The sequence below is a fragment of the Heteronotia binoei genome, chromosome 15 (assembly GCF_032191835.1).
Source record: "Heteronotia binoei isolate CCM8104 ecotype False Entrance Well chromosome 15, APGP_CSIRO_Hbin_v1, whole genome shotgun sequence".
Lineage (NCBI taxonomy): Eukaryota > Metazoa > Chordata > Lepidosauria > Squamata > Gekkonidae > Heteronotia > Heteronotia binoei.
The window spans coordinates 7,103,128-7,120,021 of NC_083237.1; the positions used below are offsets into that span (position 1 = coordinate 7,103,128).

A 16,894-nucleotide genomic window follows, 5' to 3' on the forward strand; every position below is an offset into this window, starting at 1 on the left:
TTCCTGGGAACAGAATCAACGGGTTTTTCCCTCCTCCAAAACAAAACTTAGAACCAAGTCCTATGAAGAAAGGTTGAAGGAGCTGGGCATGTTTAGCCTGGAGAGGAGGTGGCTGAGAGGATCACCATCAAGTACTTGAAGGGCTGTCATGTACAGGATGGGGTGGAATTGTTTTCTGTGGCCCCAGAAAGTCAGACCAGAACCAATGGGTTGAAATTAAATCAAAAGGGTTTCTGGCTCAACATTAGGAAGAACTTCTTGACCATGAGAATGGTTCCTCAGTGGAACAGGATTCCTCAGGAGGTGGTGGGCTCTCCTTCCTTGGAGGTTTTGAAACAGAGGCCAGATGGCCATCTGACAGCAATAAAGATCCTGTGAATTTAGGGGGAGGTACTTGTGAGTTTCCTGCATTGTGCAGGGGGTTGGACTAGATGACCCTGGAGGTCCCTTCCAACCCTGCTGATAAGACTTGCTGTAGGCCACGTTCTTCGTGGTCACAGGAAGGTGGCTAACAACACAGAAAAAAAGAGGACTCTAAAATGATGCTTATGTCCAAGCGCCCGCTTTGCATAGCTCCGAAGGTTCGCTCAAAAGGAGCTCAAGATTATTTGAGGGAGGGGAGACTAAATAAATGCAGACCTGTGAAGCCCACCAAGACAGCCCACCGCAAACAGTTCTGTATTTTGTCTTTTCCTATCCCCAATGACCCAACCAACAGCACTGCGGTTATCATAGCTCTGTGTACCACCGCTAACAAACAGCGCTAGGGCTACTGCGTTTTTCATTAAAGCACATGGCTTTGGCTTGGGGGACGAGGCCAACGATCTGAGCAAATAAAACCACGGGCGCTTCTCTTTCTTCCAAAAACATCTTTATTTTTTTTTCCACCCTCATAACAGTTTCTCTATTTCTTCCTCATTACACCCCCCCCAAACCTGAATGTTCTCTCTCTCTCTCTCTCCCCCCACCCCCCCATTTTTCAAAGTCACTCTCTCCTACAAAGAAATACGGGCCATGGGTTCTCCCCCCCCCAAGCCCTCCCCCCCCCCCAAGGGAGTCTTCTCCCTGCCCCTGGTCTCTAGAACTTCAGGTTTCGGTGATATTTCTTCAGGCTAAAAAAATAAAAGGAACCTGTAAAGATAAAGACACTCAAACAAGGCAATATAACATACCCCGGGGGGGGGGGGGGAGTGGAAGGAAACATGACAGGGAAGCAGCAAGAGGGAGAGACTGGAGTTGGGGGGCGGGGGGGAGAAGTGAAAGGAAGGCTCATCTCCTGCAATCCAAGCAGGATTACCTTTTCTGCAGGAAAGAACACCCTACCTTGTTTCAGAATAAAGGGTTAGGGTGCAAAACCCAAATTCATCAGTACAGGCAAGAGCCCACACAGGGAAAGGGGTAACGCGGGAACTCCGTGTTTCTCACATGCCTGAGAATGACTGAGGCCAAGTCCACCATGCCAAAACAGGCAACTAAAACTTAATGGTGGTGAGCTCTTGCAGGGGGGGAGGGGCAAAGGGGGGGCAGCGACATGATCGTGGGAGCCACCATATCACCCTCCCTCCCAACCCACGCCAAAACCACCATGAGCTGGAACACAATGAGCACGCACACAGACACACAAGAACCCAATATGGGGGAGTGGGCGGAGGGGGGGGGGGAGAACGAAAGCGAAATACAGAGAATAAAAAGAACCACAACAGCTGCACCAAAAAAAAAAAAGAGAACAAGAGTGTGTGTGTGATTTTTTTCAAGGGGGGGGTATAGAACTGGCAGGCAGCCCTCCTCGTAACTGCCCTCCCAGCCCCAGAAACGCTAGGCCGCAACGACAGAAAGGAAAAAAAGTGGTTCCGTGAACGTTTTGACGATTTGCGGCAGGCGGAAAAGGAGGGCAGAGGGAGAGCAGGCCGTGGCCGCGTGGACCACCGAGACTAGTAGGTGAAAGCTGATTCACAGAACACCTCCCCCCACTTATGTCTCCCCCGCCCAAGGAAAGCAGCCCCGCCCCCTTCTGCTGCACAGTTTTGCACGTTCTCCTCCCCCCACAGTATTTTTTTTTCCATCATGGTAACAATCTTCATTTTTTTTTCTTTTTTTTTCCTCCTTCCTAAAACAACCATTTTTTTTTGTTTTTTTTGTTTTTAGTAAGGGGAATACCATGAGGTCGATCTGGCCCGGCCCCTGCGAAGAGAAGAAGGAAACGTGTTAATGGAAAAGCTACTGAGGAAGGCCACGAAATCAAAAGTCATCGCCCTAAAGCCAGAAATATCCAAGACAAGAGGTGGGGAAAGGCCGGCACCTCTCAAGAGCAGCAGGGCAGAGCCTGGAAATTTCAGTTTCGAGGATAAGGCAGGCTTAACCCCTCCAAAAAGAGATGACACCCCCCCACACACACACACATCTGAACAGACACCTTTGCATCCTGACTACAATTCTGTACGAAACCAGACATAAAATCAAGAACCTGGCAGCATCCTGAAGCAGAAATTCAAAGAATGCAGATTTATACCCCGTCCTTCTCTCTGAATCAAAGACTCGGAGCGGCTTACAATCTCCTATCTCTTCTCCCCCCACAACAGACACCCTGTGAGGTGGGTGGGGCTGAGAGAACTCTCACAGCAGCTGCCCTTTCAAGGACAACTCCTGCAATAGCTGTGGCTGACCCAAGGCCATTCCAGCAGCTGCAAGTGGAGGAGTGGGGAATCAAACCTGGTTCTCCCAGATTAAAGAGTCCGCACACTTCACCACTACACCAAACTGGCTCTTGAATCACGCATTTCAAACCTTATCTTTCAAATCTGATTTTCAAGAAGGTTTTTGCAGCAGAGTTCTGGCGATAAAATATTAAACTGGTCCAAGTCGTCTGCAACTTTCGCCAATCGAGAGTCTAACTCCGAGAGCAACTGGGAATCTCGTATAAATGACCATATCGGTGGGGCAGTCTCTTCCCCCAATACCGTTCCAATACTAACAGACTGTACTGCCCTTACCAAAATTGGAAGCAGCTGTCTCTCCTGGGCCTCTCCCCCTATCACATTATTTATTTTTAAAATTATTTTAGTGCATTTCTATTCCGCCCATTCCCCGTAGGGCGCAGGGCAGAGCGCAACGTATCATCAAACAATAAAAACATTTTATGAACAGACAACTCCACAGCACTCCGAAAATTTCCATATCGTCGCAATATCGCCCGGCCTGGCCGTCTCACGTCATGACAAGATGTTATCCCATAAAGACGGCAGATGTTATTCTATCTGACAGCACAGACGACAAGGCTGACAGGGGAGGCCAACCAGATCAAGAAACAGACGCCCGCAGCCTCAACTAAAAGCCCGGCGGAACAGCTCCGTTTGACAGGCCCTACGGAAGGCTAATAAGCCAGGTAGGGCCCGGATCTCTGTAGGGAGCCGATTCCACCAGGTTGCGGCCAGGACTGAAAAAGCCCTGCCCCTAGTTGAGGCAAGGCGGGCGTCTCATTGGCCAGAGAAGTCCAACAGATATCGGGAGGCCAAACCTAATGACCTCCCGGGCATTTATGGGAGGAGACGTTCCTGCAGGTATGTTGGCCCCGTGTAAGGCGTTAAACGTTAAAACTAAAACCTTGAAGCGGACTCGGTACTCAATAGGCATGCCAGTGAAGCCTTAAGGTATGGCTCCCAGAAGACCACGCTGGACCTCCAGGCACCCCTCCCCTACAATCTGCTCCCAGGCCCCCCCCCCCCCGGGCACGAGCCCTGCCCACACTGTGCCCAATCTGCCCACCCTCCACCCCGCCGCCGTGGCTTCGACAGACCTGTACGCGCGTCCTCGGGGCGGCCTGCTACTGAAGCCGCTGTAGAATCGAGCCCGGGAGCTGCTGTAGCCGGATCCTCTCCCTCGGTACCGGGTCCGGGGGAAGCCCCGGTCTGTGGTGCTGATCCCGGGGCGGTTGGTCCGTTTGGGTATCACCTGCAAAAAAACCCAGAAGTTGAGAGACGCGTTACGCGTGCAAAGCTTTGAGAACAGACTTCCCGGAAGCCTTGTAATTCAGGTGCTGCCGACCGTAAGAACAACTGAGAAGCTGCAGGACAAAGCTGGAGTCTGGTAGCAGCTTTAAGGCCAATGAGGTCTTATTCCAGGTATAAGCTTTTGTGCATGCAAAAGCTTATACCTGGAATAAAACTTGGCTGGTCTTAAAGCTGCCATCGGACTCAAACTTTGGTCTTCCGCTTCGGGCCAACACGGCCGTCCACCTGAATAGTAAGAAATTACAGTTTATGCAACTTCTTTAACCAGCTCTGTATAAGAACGGGCCTGACCAGTCACACTACATTAGCTGCCAAATCTGGGTTCAATTCAAGGTGCTGGTTTCTAACATTCAATGGCTTGGGAATCCAAATCCTTGAAATGACCCCCCTCTCCCTATAACCGCCTCAACTGGTTTCCCAGGGCCTGCTTTATTCCTGCAATTTCCCACAGCGATCCCACTGTTGTTTTGGCCCTCTAACGTTCTTATCGATGCTGAAGAAGCAAATTTATACCCCACCCTTCTCTCTGATTCAGAGACTCAGAGCGGTTTACAATCTCCTATATCTGTATTTGTGAGTTTCCTGCATTGTGCAGGGGGTTGGACTAGATGACCCTGGAGGTCCCTTCCAACTCTGTGATTCTATGATTCTCCCTCCACAACAGACACCCTGTGAGGCGGGTGGGGCTGGAGAGGGCTCTCACAGCAGCTGTCCTTTCAAGGACAATTCCTGCAATAGCTATGGCTGCCCCAGGGCCATTCCAGCAGCTGCAAGTGGAGGAGTGGGGAATCAAACCAGGTTCTCCCAGATAAGAGTCTGCACACTTAACCACTACACCAAACTGGCTCTCCTATGAGAGCTATGGCTGCCCCAAGGCCATTCCAGCAGCTGCAAGTGGAGGAGTGGGGAATCAAACCAGGTTCTCCCAGATAAAGAGTCTGCACACTTAACCACTACACCAAACTGGCTCTCCTATGAAAGCTATGGCTGCCCCAAGGCCATTCCAGCAGCTGCAAGTGGAGGAGTGGAGAATCAAACCAGGTTCTCCCAGATAAGAGTCTGCACACTTAACCACTACACCAAACTGGCTCTCCTATGAGAGCTATGGCTGACCCAAGGCCATTCCAGCAGCTGTAAGTGGAGGAGTGGGGAATCAAACCAGGTTCTCCCAGATAAAGAGTCCGCACACTTCACCGCTACACCAAACTTATTTCCACTTGTTGACGCTGGACAATGCTTTTTATTAAACCACTTAGAACATTCGGGGAAAGCAGCATCTAAACATACAAAATATTGCCCAATGAATACAACAACTGTTGTTCCAGCAAGCCACTATCCTCCATACACGGGACTGAGAACCCAAAGCCCATGACTTGAACAAGCACGTATCAGACGTGTGGTTCATCAGCCTTGGTTCATCAAGGCTGGTACTGTCAACCCAGACCGGCAGGGTCCCATAGGATGAGGCCTTTCATATCATCTGTGGCCTGGTCCTTTTCTGGAGAGGCTGAGGATTGAACCCAGGACTGTGCGCACGCCAAGGAGATGGTCCACCACCAGAAGCACAGGCCTTTCCCCTGCTTTGTTTCCCATACTCCCTCACGTTTTGTTCGGTAGCATCAAGGTTTTACAGGTTTCAATTGCACATGCAGCTCCCTGCTTGAGAGCTTGCATCTAAATTTTGATCACAGGGATGGAGACCAGTCAAAAAGAACGACAGGCAACTTAATCCTTGGCTAGATAGAAGGGACAGAAGCAGCGTTCTCTCTGAGCCGAGTTAGCTCACAGGTTTTTAGCCTCCGGCTCACACATTTGCGTCTTCGTTCAGGAGACTAATTTATGCAGTAACTCACCACATTAATGCCAGGAGCTCAAAGTAGAATTTTTGCTCACAAGACTCTGCAGCTTAGAGGGAACACTGGATAGAAGAGACCACAGTACTAATGCGAGGGACGGTGGCTCAGTGGTAGAGCATCTGCTCGGTAAGCAGAAGGTCCCAGGTTCAATCCCCAGCATCTCCAAATAAAAAGGGTCCAGGCAGGTAAGTGTGAAAAACCTCAGCTTGAGACCCTGGAGAGCCGCTGCCAGTCTGAGTAGACAATACTGACTTCGATGGACCGAGGGTCTGATTCAGTATAAGGCAGCTTCATATGTTCATATATAATGCTTCACCTACAAAAGCCCTCTTGGAGCAAGGATGAGGGGCTAAGAGTTGGGAGGGGGGGCCATTCTACGTACCTTTATCTGTCTTCCCCGGAAGAGGGACTCGTCTAGCGCTAAGGAAGTCCGCACTGACTCCTTGTCCGAAAACTCAATGTAAGCAAACCTGCAGGAGACAGAACAGTAATGATTAAGGAGCAGTTATCAACAGGAAAAAAAAGGCAATGCTAACCTCTCCTCCTTGGAGACATAAACCTGGCAGAAAAAACCCCCCATAAATCCTATGAAATGTTCTCTTGGCACAAGTGAAAATGCCTCGGAAAGTAAGAGAAGCCATGTTGGATCAGGCCAATGGCCCATCCAGTCCAGTGGCTAATAGCCACTGATGGACCTCTGCTCCGTATTTTTATCCAATCCCCTCTTGAAGCTGGCTATGCTTGTAGCCGCCACCACCTCCTGTGGCAGTGAATTCCACGTGTTAATCACCCTTTGGGTGAAGAAGTACTTCCTTTTATCCGTTCTAACCTGACTGGTCAGCAATTTCACTGAATGCCCATGAGTTCTTGTATTGTGAGAAAGGGACTTCTTTCTCTACTTTCTCCATCCCATGCATAATCTTGTAAACCTCTCTCATGTCACCCCGCAGTCGACTTTTCTCCAAGCTAAAGAGCCCCAAGCCTTTTAACCTTTCTTCATAGGGAAAGTGTTCCAAACCTTTAATCATTCTAGTTGCCCTTTTCTGCACTTTTTCCAATGCTATAATATCCTTTTTGAGGTGCGGTGACCAGAATTGTACACAGTATTCCAAATGAGACCGCACCATGGATTTATACAGGGGCATTATGATACTGGCTGATTTGTTTTCAATTCCCTTCCTAATAATTCCTAGCATGGCATTGGCCTTTTTTATTGCAATCGCACACTGTCTTGACATTTTCAGTGAGTTATCTACCACTGGAAACACCTTTGGAATGAACTCACTTTCCTGATTGTTTAAGTAAAATGCCTGCAGAACTTTTTTCTCTTCACACACGGTCTCCTGTACATTAGTAAATGATGTCCCCAAAGTACAGTCACTCACAGTTTACTTTCCGTAAACAAAAAAAAACCACTCTGGGAAGAGAACTGCAGAAATCTATGCATTTTGCCACTGGGGTTAAGAGAAAAAAGAAACCACCACAACACCCCAAGTTTATTAAAGAAACCAGGAAACCATTTAAGTGCTCTGGAGAGACAGGCCAACCCTTCCAGATAACTTAGAGAATATTTCTTACATCAGAGATATATAATAAAACCATAATATAAATTTGGGTTTGATAAGAACGCACACACACATAAAATCCAATTCCCACCCCCACCCCCCAAATTTCCACTCCTTTTCCTCCAAAGAAAACCCCATCACCACCCAGGGCTTCAGGATTTGTGGAAATTTCGTTTCTATTCTTCTTCCTCTGTTGATTCACTCACCCTTTGGGGTGACCAGTGTACTTGTCACAGAGGATGGTCACGCGATTGACAGAGCCGCAACCGTGGAAGTGGGCTTCCAGCTCTTCTGCTGTCGCTCCGTAATCCACCTAGAACGAGAGGCAGATCAGGTGAGCAAAGAAAAAGACTAGCCTCTTTTGCTATCCCAAATGCAGGGGAAAAACACAAACTTACGTTGCCGACATATATGGACCTGGCATCTGCTTCCATCTTTTCTTCTAAAGACATGATGACGGGGCCAGCTGCGGAGAAAAGGAAAAGCATCGTCTGCAATAAATCAACCCAAGGAATGTATTCTCCCAGACGGCCTGGAACAGGGGTGGCCAAACCATGGCTCAGGAGCCACATGTGGCTCTTTCACACATATTGTGTGGCTCTTGAAGCCTCCCCACTGCCTACCCTGGAGAAGGCATTTCTCTCTTTAAATCACTTCTCCAAGCCAGTCAGCAGTTTGGAGAATGCGTTTACAGTTAAAGTTGCTTTCTTTCCACCTCTCCCTCCCTCCCCTGACCTATTGGCCTGCCCTCTTTGCAGCTTTCAAACACCCCTGGCCAGGAAGAAGCATTCAACGGAGAGTCCTGCTCCAGAAGAGACCAGCCATGCCTCCTTAGCTTCAGTGAGGATTTTTGTCGTTAGTTACTACCAAAGTTAGTTCTGTGTTTCAAGACTGGAGAACAGACCAGGGTACCATTCCCAAGGACAAGTTTCTGAAGGTGCTAGGAATGCTATCTTTTGTCTCCTCTAGTAGTAAAGTGGATGCCAATGTGAAAATCCCCATATTTTAATATTGGGGCCCAACACCTAGTGGACTGACTTCGTCTGCAGCCAACTGAGGCCTCTCCCACTCCAGAACTTCCAGGTAGGGGAACGAGAAACTGTCTCCAACCGAGTGAGACATCCAGTTAGTTAAGTGACGGGTTTTTGAGCTACGCTCTGGGATCTGCGGGTGCCCCCAAGGCAGCTTGTCTCGGTAAGAACGTCAGCCATTGCCAGCGAACTTTCATTACTAACCTTCTGCAATTTACAGAGAAGCTTTGAATTGCGTGGTGCATCACACAGTTGCTTCAGTGAAACAATGAGACCCTACTGCTAGCAGGAAATAATATATTTGTGTATGTATATACACACACACATATATTGGCCACTGTGTGACACACAGTGTTGGACTGGATGGGCCACTGGCCTGATCCAACATGGCTTCTTTTCTGTTCTTATGTGACACAGAGTGTTGGACTGGATGGCCATTGGCCTGATCCAACATGGCTTCTCTTATGTTCTTATGTGACACAGTGTGCTGGACTGAATGGGCCACAGGCCTGATCCAACATGGCTTCTCTTATGTGACACAGAGTGTTGGACCAGATGGGCCATTGGCCTGATCCAACATGGCTTCTCTTATGTTCTTATGAAATGAGTGCACACATTCACATACATACTCTTGCTATAAGTATATTGTGTTCCTCAGTAACGTCTCTTGGAGACAGAAAATTTTAGAAAATGGTGTTTTAAGTGCCTCAGAAAGCTATTTAATCCTCTTCTGTTTCACTACTGTAACTGCTGCGTTTACATTTCTATGCTGTGGCTAAACCTTTCAATAATACTTCCGGAATGCAACAGTTTTATATTTGCAGATCATTTAAGTGATATCTAAAGCATGGGGTTGGCATGCAGATAAACGGACTGGCAGACTGCTGATGCGACCACGTTCAAGGCCGAACTGCTTCGGTTGCCCTGCTGTAACTTCGAGCATCTCGAAAGAGGAACTGAAAGATTATCAGTGCTTAGTGTGAAATATCAGAGAGTAGAAATCTAGACCCCAAGGCTCATGTGGTCCAACCCCCCTGCACAAGGCAGGAAATTCACAACCACCACCACCACCCCACTCCTCCAGCGATCCCAGCTCTATGTCCACAGAAAGGAAAAACCTCCTAGATCTCTGGCCAACTCGGCCTGGAGAAAATTTCCTTCCTGACCTCAAAGCGGCAACTGGCATTATCTTGGGCACGAACCCACCATTTTATTTATTTATTTTGTTGGATTTATTGGCTGCTCGTTCCCTGCGAGCAGGGTTCAGGGTGGCTTACAATATACAGTGCAAAAAGCTAGGTTGAAACCAACATTTATACCAGATCAATACAAAGGTTCCCAGTTACAGATGGCAAAAAATTAAGTTTCTAGGCCTCCTGGTCCCCCCGGCCCCGAGAGTGGGGGAAAGAGAGTGCCAGGCTATGTGTTGTCCCATTACTGTCCTCAACTGACTGCATTATCTGGCAACCCACAAAAGGCAATGACTGTAAGGCTAGTCTCTTTATTTCCAATTTCATTTCATACTTACTGACCAATGCTAGCATTAAAAGGTAAAAACCAATAAAGATTATGAAGATATTGGATTTATATCCTGCCCTATACTCTGAATCTCAGAGTGGTCACAATCTCCTTTACCTCCCCCTCCCCAACAGACACCCTGTGATGTAGGTGGGGCTGAGAGAGCTCTTACAGCAGCTGCCCTTTCAAGGACAACCCCTATGAGAGCTATGGCTGACTCAAGGCTATTCCAGCAGCTGCAAATGGAGGAGTGGGGAATCAAACCCGGTCCTCCCAGATAAGAGTCCACACACTTAACCACTACACCAAACTGGTTCTAAAGCCATTAAGTGAATATACAACAGTTATAAGACTGAAACAGAAATAAAGTATTTCTTCATTTTCTATCCCGCCCTCCCACAAATGGGCTCACAGTGGATAACAACAGGGAAGACTAACAATACAACCAGCCCAACCCTGTGTTCCTTTCATCATATGCTAATTCTAGAATCACCTGCTGTAACATTCAATCCATGTTTGGTGTAGTGGTTAAGTGTACACACTCTTATCTGGGAGAACCGGGTTTGATTCCCCACTCCTCCACTTGCAGCTGCTGGAATGGCCTTGGGTTAACCATAGCTCTGGCAGAGGTTGTCCTTGAAAGGGCAGCTGCTGTGAGAGCCCTCTCCAGCCCCACCCACCTCACAGGGTGTTTGTTGTGGGGGGAGAAGACATGGGAGATTGTAAGCCACTCTGAGTTTCTGATTCAGAGAGAAGGGCGGGGTATGAATCTGCAATTCTTCTTAAAAGTGGATCGATTCATGAGCGATTCATGAGTATATACTGCACTGATAAGTAAAGCACGTTGCTTTAACAAAATAAATGCTTCTAAAAAGATTAGGCCAATCAACTGATCTAATTTTTCAGAATGGTTCCAAGATTAAAAAAAAAATTTTTTTTTAGTGTGAGGCAAAGCATGGGTCCCACTTCTAACCATGTGTGGGTCCTCTCTCCCGGAAAGTAGCCACATTTCTCTGCACATATCCTCCTAAGGACTTTGTGCTTGCTTATCAGCTAATGTGAATGCCTAACTTTCTAGGGCATTATTTCAAAGATGCATTTTAAAAGGTTGTACCACTACAAACGCCTAAGAATTCAGATACTTACAGAGCTACCAGATATTTGGTATAAAAGCCAGCATGTATATTTCCAGTTTGGTGTAGTGGTTAAGTGTGCGGACTCTTATCTGGGAGAACCGGGTTTGATTCCCCACTCCTCCACTTGCACCTGCTGGAATGGCCTTGGGTCAGCCATAGCTCTGGCAGAGGTTGTCCTTGAAAGGGCAGCTTCTGTGAGAGCCCTCTCCAGCCCCACCCACCTCACAGGGTGTCTGTTGTGGAGGAGGAAGGTAAAAGAGATTGTGAGCCTCTCTGAGACTCTTCGGAGTGGAGGGCGGGATATAAATCCAATATCTTCTTCTTCATCTTCTTCCTTCCCATCTTCTCAAACCCTCACCTACAATTAGCCCTCCACGGCACATTTTTAAAAATAAAGGGGTTTTTTTTTTAAAGGATGCTCACCATTGCCCGGCGGAGGGCTCATGTTCATTTGCTTCTCAACTTCATTCTGCAATTCTTTCAGCTTCTCCGCTTCCTCCTCCATCTCTCGCACACGAGCTTTGATGGCTTCCAGCTCCTGGTGGGGAAGAGTGCAGAATAGAGAATGTTTTGTTGTTGCAAAGGTACTTTCAAGTTCCACCCTGTTCATTTTCGCCATCACTCAGTTCCCAAACGGTGTGTGTCTGCTTTTCTACATACAAAGTGCTACAAGTTTTATCTTCCCCCACACATGCATTTATAGACCCCTCCACTCAAAGAGTTGTAATAATCGCTCCCTACCCTTACCAGATAATGGGGTTCCCTTCTGCCCTCCTTTCAAACACGCAGCCACAACCCCTACTGAACTCTTACTATAAGGTTCCTTACACGCTCACATGATTGGCACAGAACCTTTTCTGCCCTGGCCCTGACGTGGTGGAATGCTCTGCCGGAAGACACCAGGGCCCCGTGAGATCTTTTTACAATTTCACAGAGCCTATAAAGCAGAGATGCTCTGCCAGGCTTTTGCTGGAGGACAGAGATGGTTGCTGAACCAGCATTCCTCCCCTCCTCCCGTTAAAGGGTGGGGGGGTCCCCTGCTCCCAGTGCAGCATCTAGAAAACTGGAATCGGCAGCACTTTACAGAAGACGCTGTCGGGGTTTGCAATTTGTTTTTAATTAATTGGTCTTACGGACTACAGTATGTACTATTACTGTTGTACATTGCCTAGAGCCCAGCACCAGCTGGGATGTGGCAATTCCTCAAATCCAATCAATCAATAATAATAACAGAATCAGAGTTGGAACGGACCTCCAGATTCCTGCACAATGCAGGACATTTACAAATACCTTTCCCACACTCAGAAGATGGCCAAAAAAGCCCCCAAACTCTCCAGGATCCCTGGTCAAATTGGCCTAGTGATAAATTGCTGCCTGACCCCAAAGTGGTGAACACCATTCCCTAGGCATGTAAGAAAGGGTCACAAGAAGTAAGCACTGTAACAACCAATCCTTCCCATGACCTGCCTTAAGTTCACAGACACACACACCCCAGAAAAAATTTCTGCATATACCCTTTAAACCTCTCCCTCCCACAAAAGGACACCTTTAACCACTTTGAGTGGGCTCAGCCCCACAAGAGCATCTGTGCTTCCTACACCAATCCATGAGATCTAATCCCCCTGCCCGGAAAATTAAAGAGTGCGCAGGGGGTGGGTGGGGGAAGGGAGAGAATACTCAGCATATATGAACATATACGAACATATGAAGCCACCTTCTACTGAATCAGACCCTCGGTCCATCAAAGTATTGCCTACTCAGACTGGCAGCGGCTCTTCAAGGTCTCAAGCTGAGGTTTTTCATGCCTACTTGCCTGGACCCTTTTTAGTTGGAGATGCCGGGAATTGAACCTGGGACATTCTGTTTACCAGGCAGATGCTCTGCCACTGAGCCACCGTCCCTCCACTGACCAGCAGTGACTCTCCAAGGTCTCAAGCTGAGGTTTTTCACGCCTATTTGCCTGGACCCTTTTATAAGCTGGAGATGCGAGGGATTAAACCTGGGGCCTTCTGCTTACCAGGCAGATGCTCTACCACTGAGCCACCATCCCTCCATCTCCATCACCTACTGCCTGGACCCTTTTTAGTTGGAGATGCCTGGGATTGAACCTGGGACCTTCTGCTTACCAAGCAGATGCTCTACCACTGAGCCACCGTCCCTCCCCTGACCAGCAGTGGCTCTCCAGCTGAGGTTTTTCATCCTACTTGCCTGGACCCTTTTTAGTTGGAGATGTCGGGGACTGAACCTGGGACCTTCCGCGTGCCAAGCAGATGCTCTGCCACTGAGCCACCGTCCCTCCACTGACCAGCAGTGACTCTCCAAGGTCTCAAGCTGAGGTTTTTCACGCCTATTTGCCTGGACCCTTTTATAAACTGGAGATGCCAGGGACTGAACCTGGGGCCTTCTGGGATCTTCTGCTTACCAAGCAGATGCTCTACCACTGAGCCACCATCCCTCCCCTGACCAGCAGTGGCTCTCCAGAGTCTCAAGCTGAGATTTTTCACGCCTATTTGCCTGGACCCTTTTATAAGCTGGAGATGCCAGGGATAGAACCTGGGACCTCCTGTTTACCAAGCAGATGCTCTACCACTGAGCCACCATCCCTCCCCATAGACATATGAACATGCCTTCTACTGAATCAGACCCTGTGTCCATCGAAGTCAGTATTGCCGACTTAGACTGGCAACGGCTTTCCAGGGTCTCAAAAGCTGAGGTTTTTTACGCCTACTTGCCTGGACCCTTTTTAGTTGAGAGATGCTGGCGATGCCGCCCTGATTCGGTATAAGCCAGCTTCATATGTTCATATGTGCCAAAGACTCTCTCCCCACCCCCCACTCCATGCACTTTTAATTTTCTGGGCAGGGGGAATTGAACCTGGGACCTCCCACTTACCAAGCAGGTGCTCTACCACTGAGCCACCATCCCTCCCCTGACCAGCAGTGGCTCTCCAGGGTCTCAAGCTGAGGTTTTACATGCCTCTTTTGCCTCCTTTTTAGATGGAGATGCCGGGGATTGAACCTGGGACCTTCTGCTTCCCAAGCAGATTCTCTACCACTGAGCCACCGTCTCTCCTTTGCTCTCCAGGGTCTCAAGCTGAGGTTTTTCACGCCTATTTCCCCTGGACCCTTTTTAGTTGGAGATGCCAGGGATTGAACCTGGGACCTTCTGCTCACCAAGCAGATGCTCTACCACTGAGCCACTGTCTCTCCCCTGCTCTCCAGGGTCTCAAGCTGAGGTTTTTCACGCCTATTTGCCTGGACCCTTTTTAGTTGGAGATGCCGGGAATTGAACCTGGGACCTCCCGCTTACCAAGCAGGTGCTCTACCACTGAGCCACCCTCCCGCCCTCCCCTCCAAAGCAGCCCCTTTCTCCAGGTAACTGAGCATCCTGGAGCAACCAGCAGTCATTCCGGGAGACCTCCAGGCCCCACCGGGAGACCGAGGAGCCCGGCCTTTGCCTTAGGCATGCAACCCCCGCCACCCCCGTTCCCCGGCTACTCACGGGGTCCTCTATGGCGGAGTCCCCGGGGTCACTCTCTCCCAGGCCGGCCTCCTCTTCCAGCTCCTCGGCGTGGGGGTGATGGTGGGCCGCCCCGACCCCCGCCCCAGCCTGGCCGGCGCGGGGCTGGTGGGAGGCCGCGGAGGAGGAGGAAAGGGCGCCCCTGGGGCCGCCGCCGACTCCTCCTCCCCCCCGGTCTCCCGCCGCCCCTCCGCCGCCCCCCGCCCCACCGCCGGCGGCCTCCAGCAGCAGCTCGCCCTCCTCCTCTTCCTCGTCCTCCTCGCGCAGCCCTCCGCCCTGCTCGCCGCCGGGGCCGCCCCCGCCCAGCCCGTTCCCGTACTGGGAGGCAGGCGGGCCCCCGAGGCCGCCCGGCTCCCCGTCGCCCCCCAAGGCCACGACCGCCCCTCGCCCGCCGACGCCCCGCAGAGACGCCATCGACCCCGCCACCGCCGCCGTCGCCTGCCGCACTACCCGCCCGCTCCCGCGCTCCCACTGGCTACCTCAGGGCTCGCGCTCCCATTGGCTCCCTCGGCGTTCGGCGGCTGCGTCGGCGCACGGCATTGGCCGGCCAGCGTCCTCGCGCCCTCCCCGCTCGAGCCATTGGCGGAGGCGGCGCGTCGCTCACGGAGAGGGTTCCCGGCGGTTGGTCGACGAAGCACCAGGTGGACCATGGCGGTGGAGAGCGTCACGGGTTAGGCGGGAGCTCCGGTCGGATTGGGCGGCTCGGAGGATTGACGGCCTTCCCTCGCTTCCCGGAGCGGAGCTAAATAGGCCATCTATAATTCAATCAATTCTATGCTAGAAGGGGATTGGCCGCCGCCCTGAAAGGCCGGGAGGGATGCTTGCCATTGGGTAGCCTGACTTTTGACCCGCCTTTTCCAACAGTCATCACCTTTCAATCAAGCAGAATACGAGAGCTGATTGGTTGGAAACGAAGTTTTGTCCAAAGGCGGCCTGCGGGGGCGTTTATTGGGCGAAATAGGGCCAGGGCGTGACGTTCCACTGGGTGATGTCAATCATATAGAGATCTGCTATTTTATTGGCCGTCGTAATTCCTGCGGGAAATGAATACGGCAACTTTGGTGAAATCGTTTTTTGCCCTTTCTTCGGAAAGGTTTGAAGCCCAGGTTTTGCAATTCTAAAGCAGTGGCGGCCAAACTTGGTTAATTTAAGAGCCACGTAGAATAAACGTCAGATGCTTGAGAGTCGCAAGGAAAGAAAGAAAAAACTAGATCGGGGAGAGGGAGGTGGAAAGAAAACAACTTTAACTGTAAATGCATTTTTCCAAGCCAGCCGATGGGGTAGTGGTGGTGGTGGGGTTTTCAAGAGCCACATGTGGTTCCAGAGCCACAGTTTGGCCACCCCTGCCCTAAAGGCTGGGGAGGCCAAAGTAGGGTGACGAACTGAGACGTCAGGTTTCCTGTTGCAGTCCAGAGAAGCCTGCATTGCGGGGCAACAGCCGTGGAAATACATGTGCGATGCATCCTGCAAAATCAGAGCCTCTTACCCTGCTTTGGAAACGCTCCTTCCCAAAAGCAGGAGTGAAACTACGAGAGGGAAGCAAGCTAGGAAGTGTGCATGCGCACGAAAACTTAACATTCGAAATTTTAAAAAGTTCCTCTTGCTACTTGTTCCAATGATTGTAACGGGCAGCAGTTCAACAGGTGCATCTGACTCACCAGTGTGTGGCGTGCGATATATTTTGTAATGTAAGATCGTGCCACTATACGACTATTTGGTTTCCCCAACTATTCGGCTGGCTTGGGAAAATGCATTTACAGTTAAAGTTGCTTTCTTTCCACCTCCCTCTCCCCCATCTAGTTTTTTCTTTCTTTCCTTGCGACTCTCGGTTCTTGAATTTTCATCACCAAAAATAGAAAAAAAAATGTCAGGTCTTATCCATAGGGTCCAAATAACTGTTGCGCCCGAAAGCCGGCGTTGCAAAGGGGCCTTCTTTCCCATCTCCTTTTGAGTTCCACATTCATTCTCATGAGCTTTCGCCACTCACCGGCGGCTTCGAACGAGAGCCAGAAGTGGAGTCTCTCTCGAATGGGTCTGTAGTTTTCTTGTTGGACATCTCTTTGGCCCAGGCTCCGTTCTTTTCTTTTTTTTCTGATTGGGCCTTTCGAAATCGTGATGGACGGCTGGGTTCCATTTCCAGGAACCAATCCCTTGGGGCGGAGAAAGAGGAAACGGCTGAGCTGCCAAGGAGGGCCCCTACAAGCCAGGCTCCATTTGCAGAAGAGGAAATTGGCCTGAAGCAGTTGCTAGAATTGGCTGGGG

The 16,894-nt window shown here is 50.0% G+C and overlaps 1 protein-coding gene across 1 annotated transcript; it reads right to left on the reverse strand.

The window, feature by feature from the left end:
- Positions 1-1,298: 1,298 nt before the first annotated feature.
- On the reverse strand, positions 1,299-15,046 carry PABPN1 (poly(A) binding protein nuclear 1). Its single transcript, XM_060255384.1, has 7 exons — positions 14,615-15,046; positions 11,537-11,651; positions 7,827-7,894; positions 7,635-7,741; positions 6,246-6,333; positions 3,794-3,948; positions 1,299-2,181 (listed from the first exon to the last, which is right to left on the reverse strand). Exons 1-7 carry the CDS (start codon positions 15,044-15,046, stop codon positions 2,142-2,144), a joined length of 1,005 nt encoding a protein of 334 aa, XP_060111367.1. The 3' UTR covers positions 1,299-2,141.
- Between the last annotated feature and the right edge of the window lie 1,848 nt (positions 15,047-16,894).

Coding starts and splice junctions, on each gene's coding strand:
- PABPN1 (XM_060255384.1), bottom strand. CDS start 15,046: ATGGCGTCTCTGCGGGGCGTCGGCGGGCGAGGGGCGGTCGTGGCCTTG. Junction 6,334..7,634: donor TACACTGGTCACCCCAAAGG/GTGAGTGAATCA, acceptor TGTCTCCTGCAG/GTTTGCTTACATTGAGTTTT. Junction 3,949..6,245: donor TCCGGGGAAGACAGATAAAG/GTACGTAGAATG, acceptor GTTTTTTTGCAG/GTGATACCCAAACGGACCAA.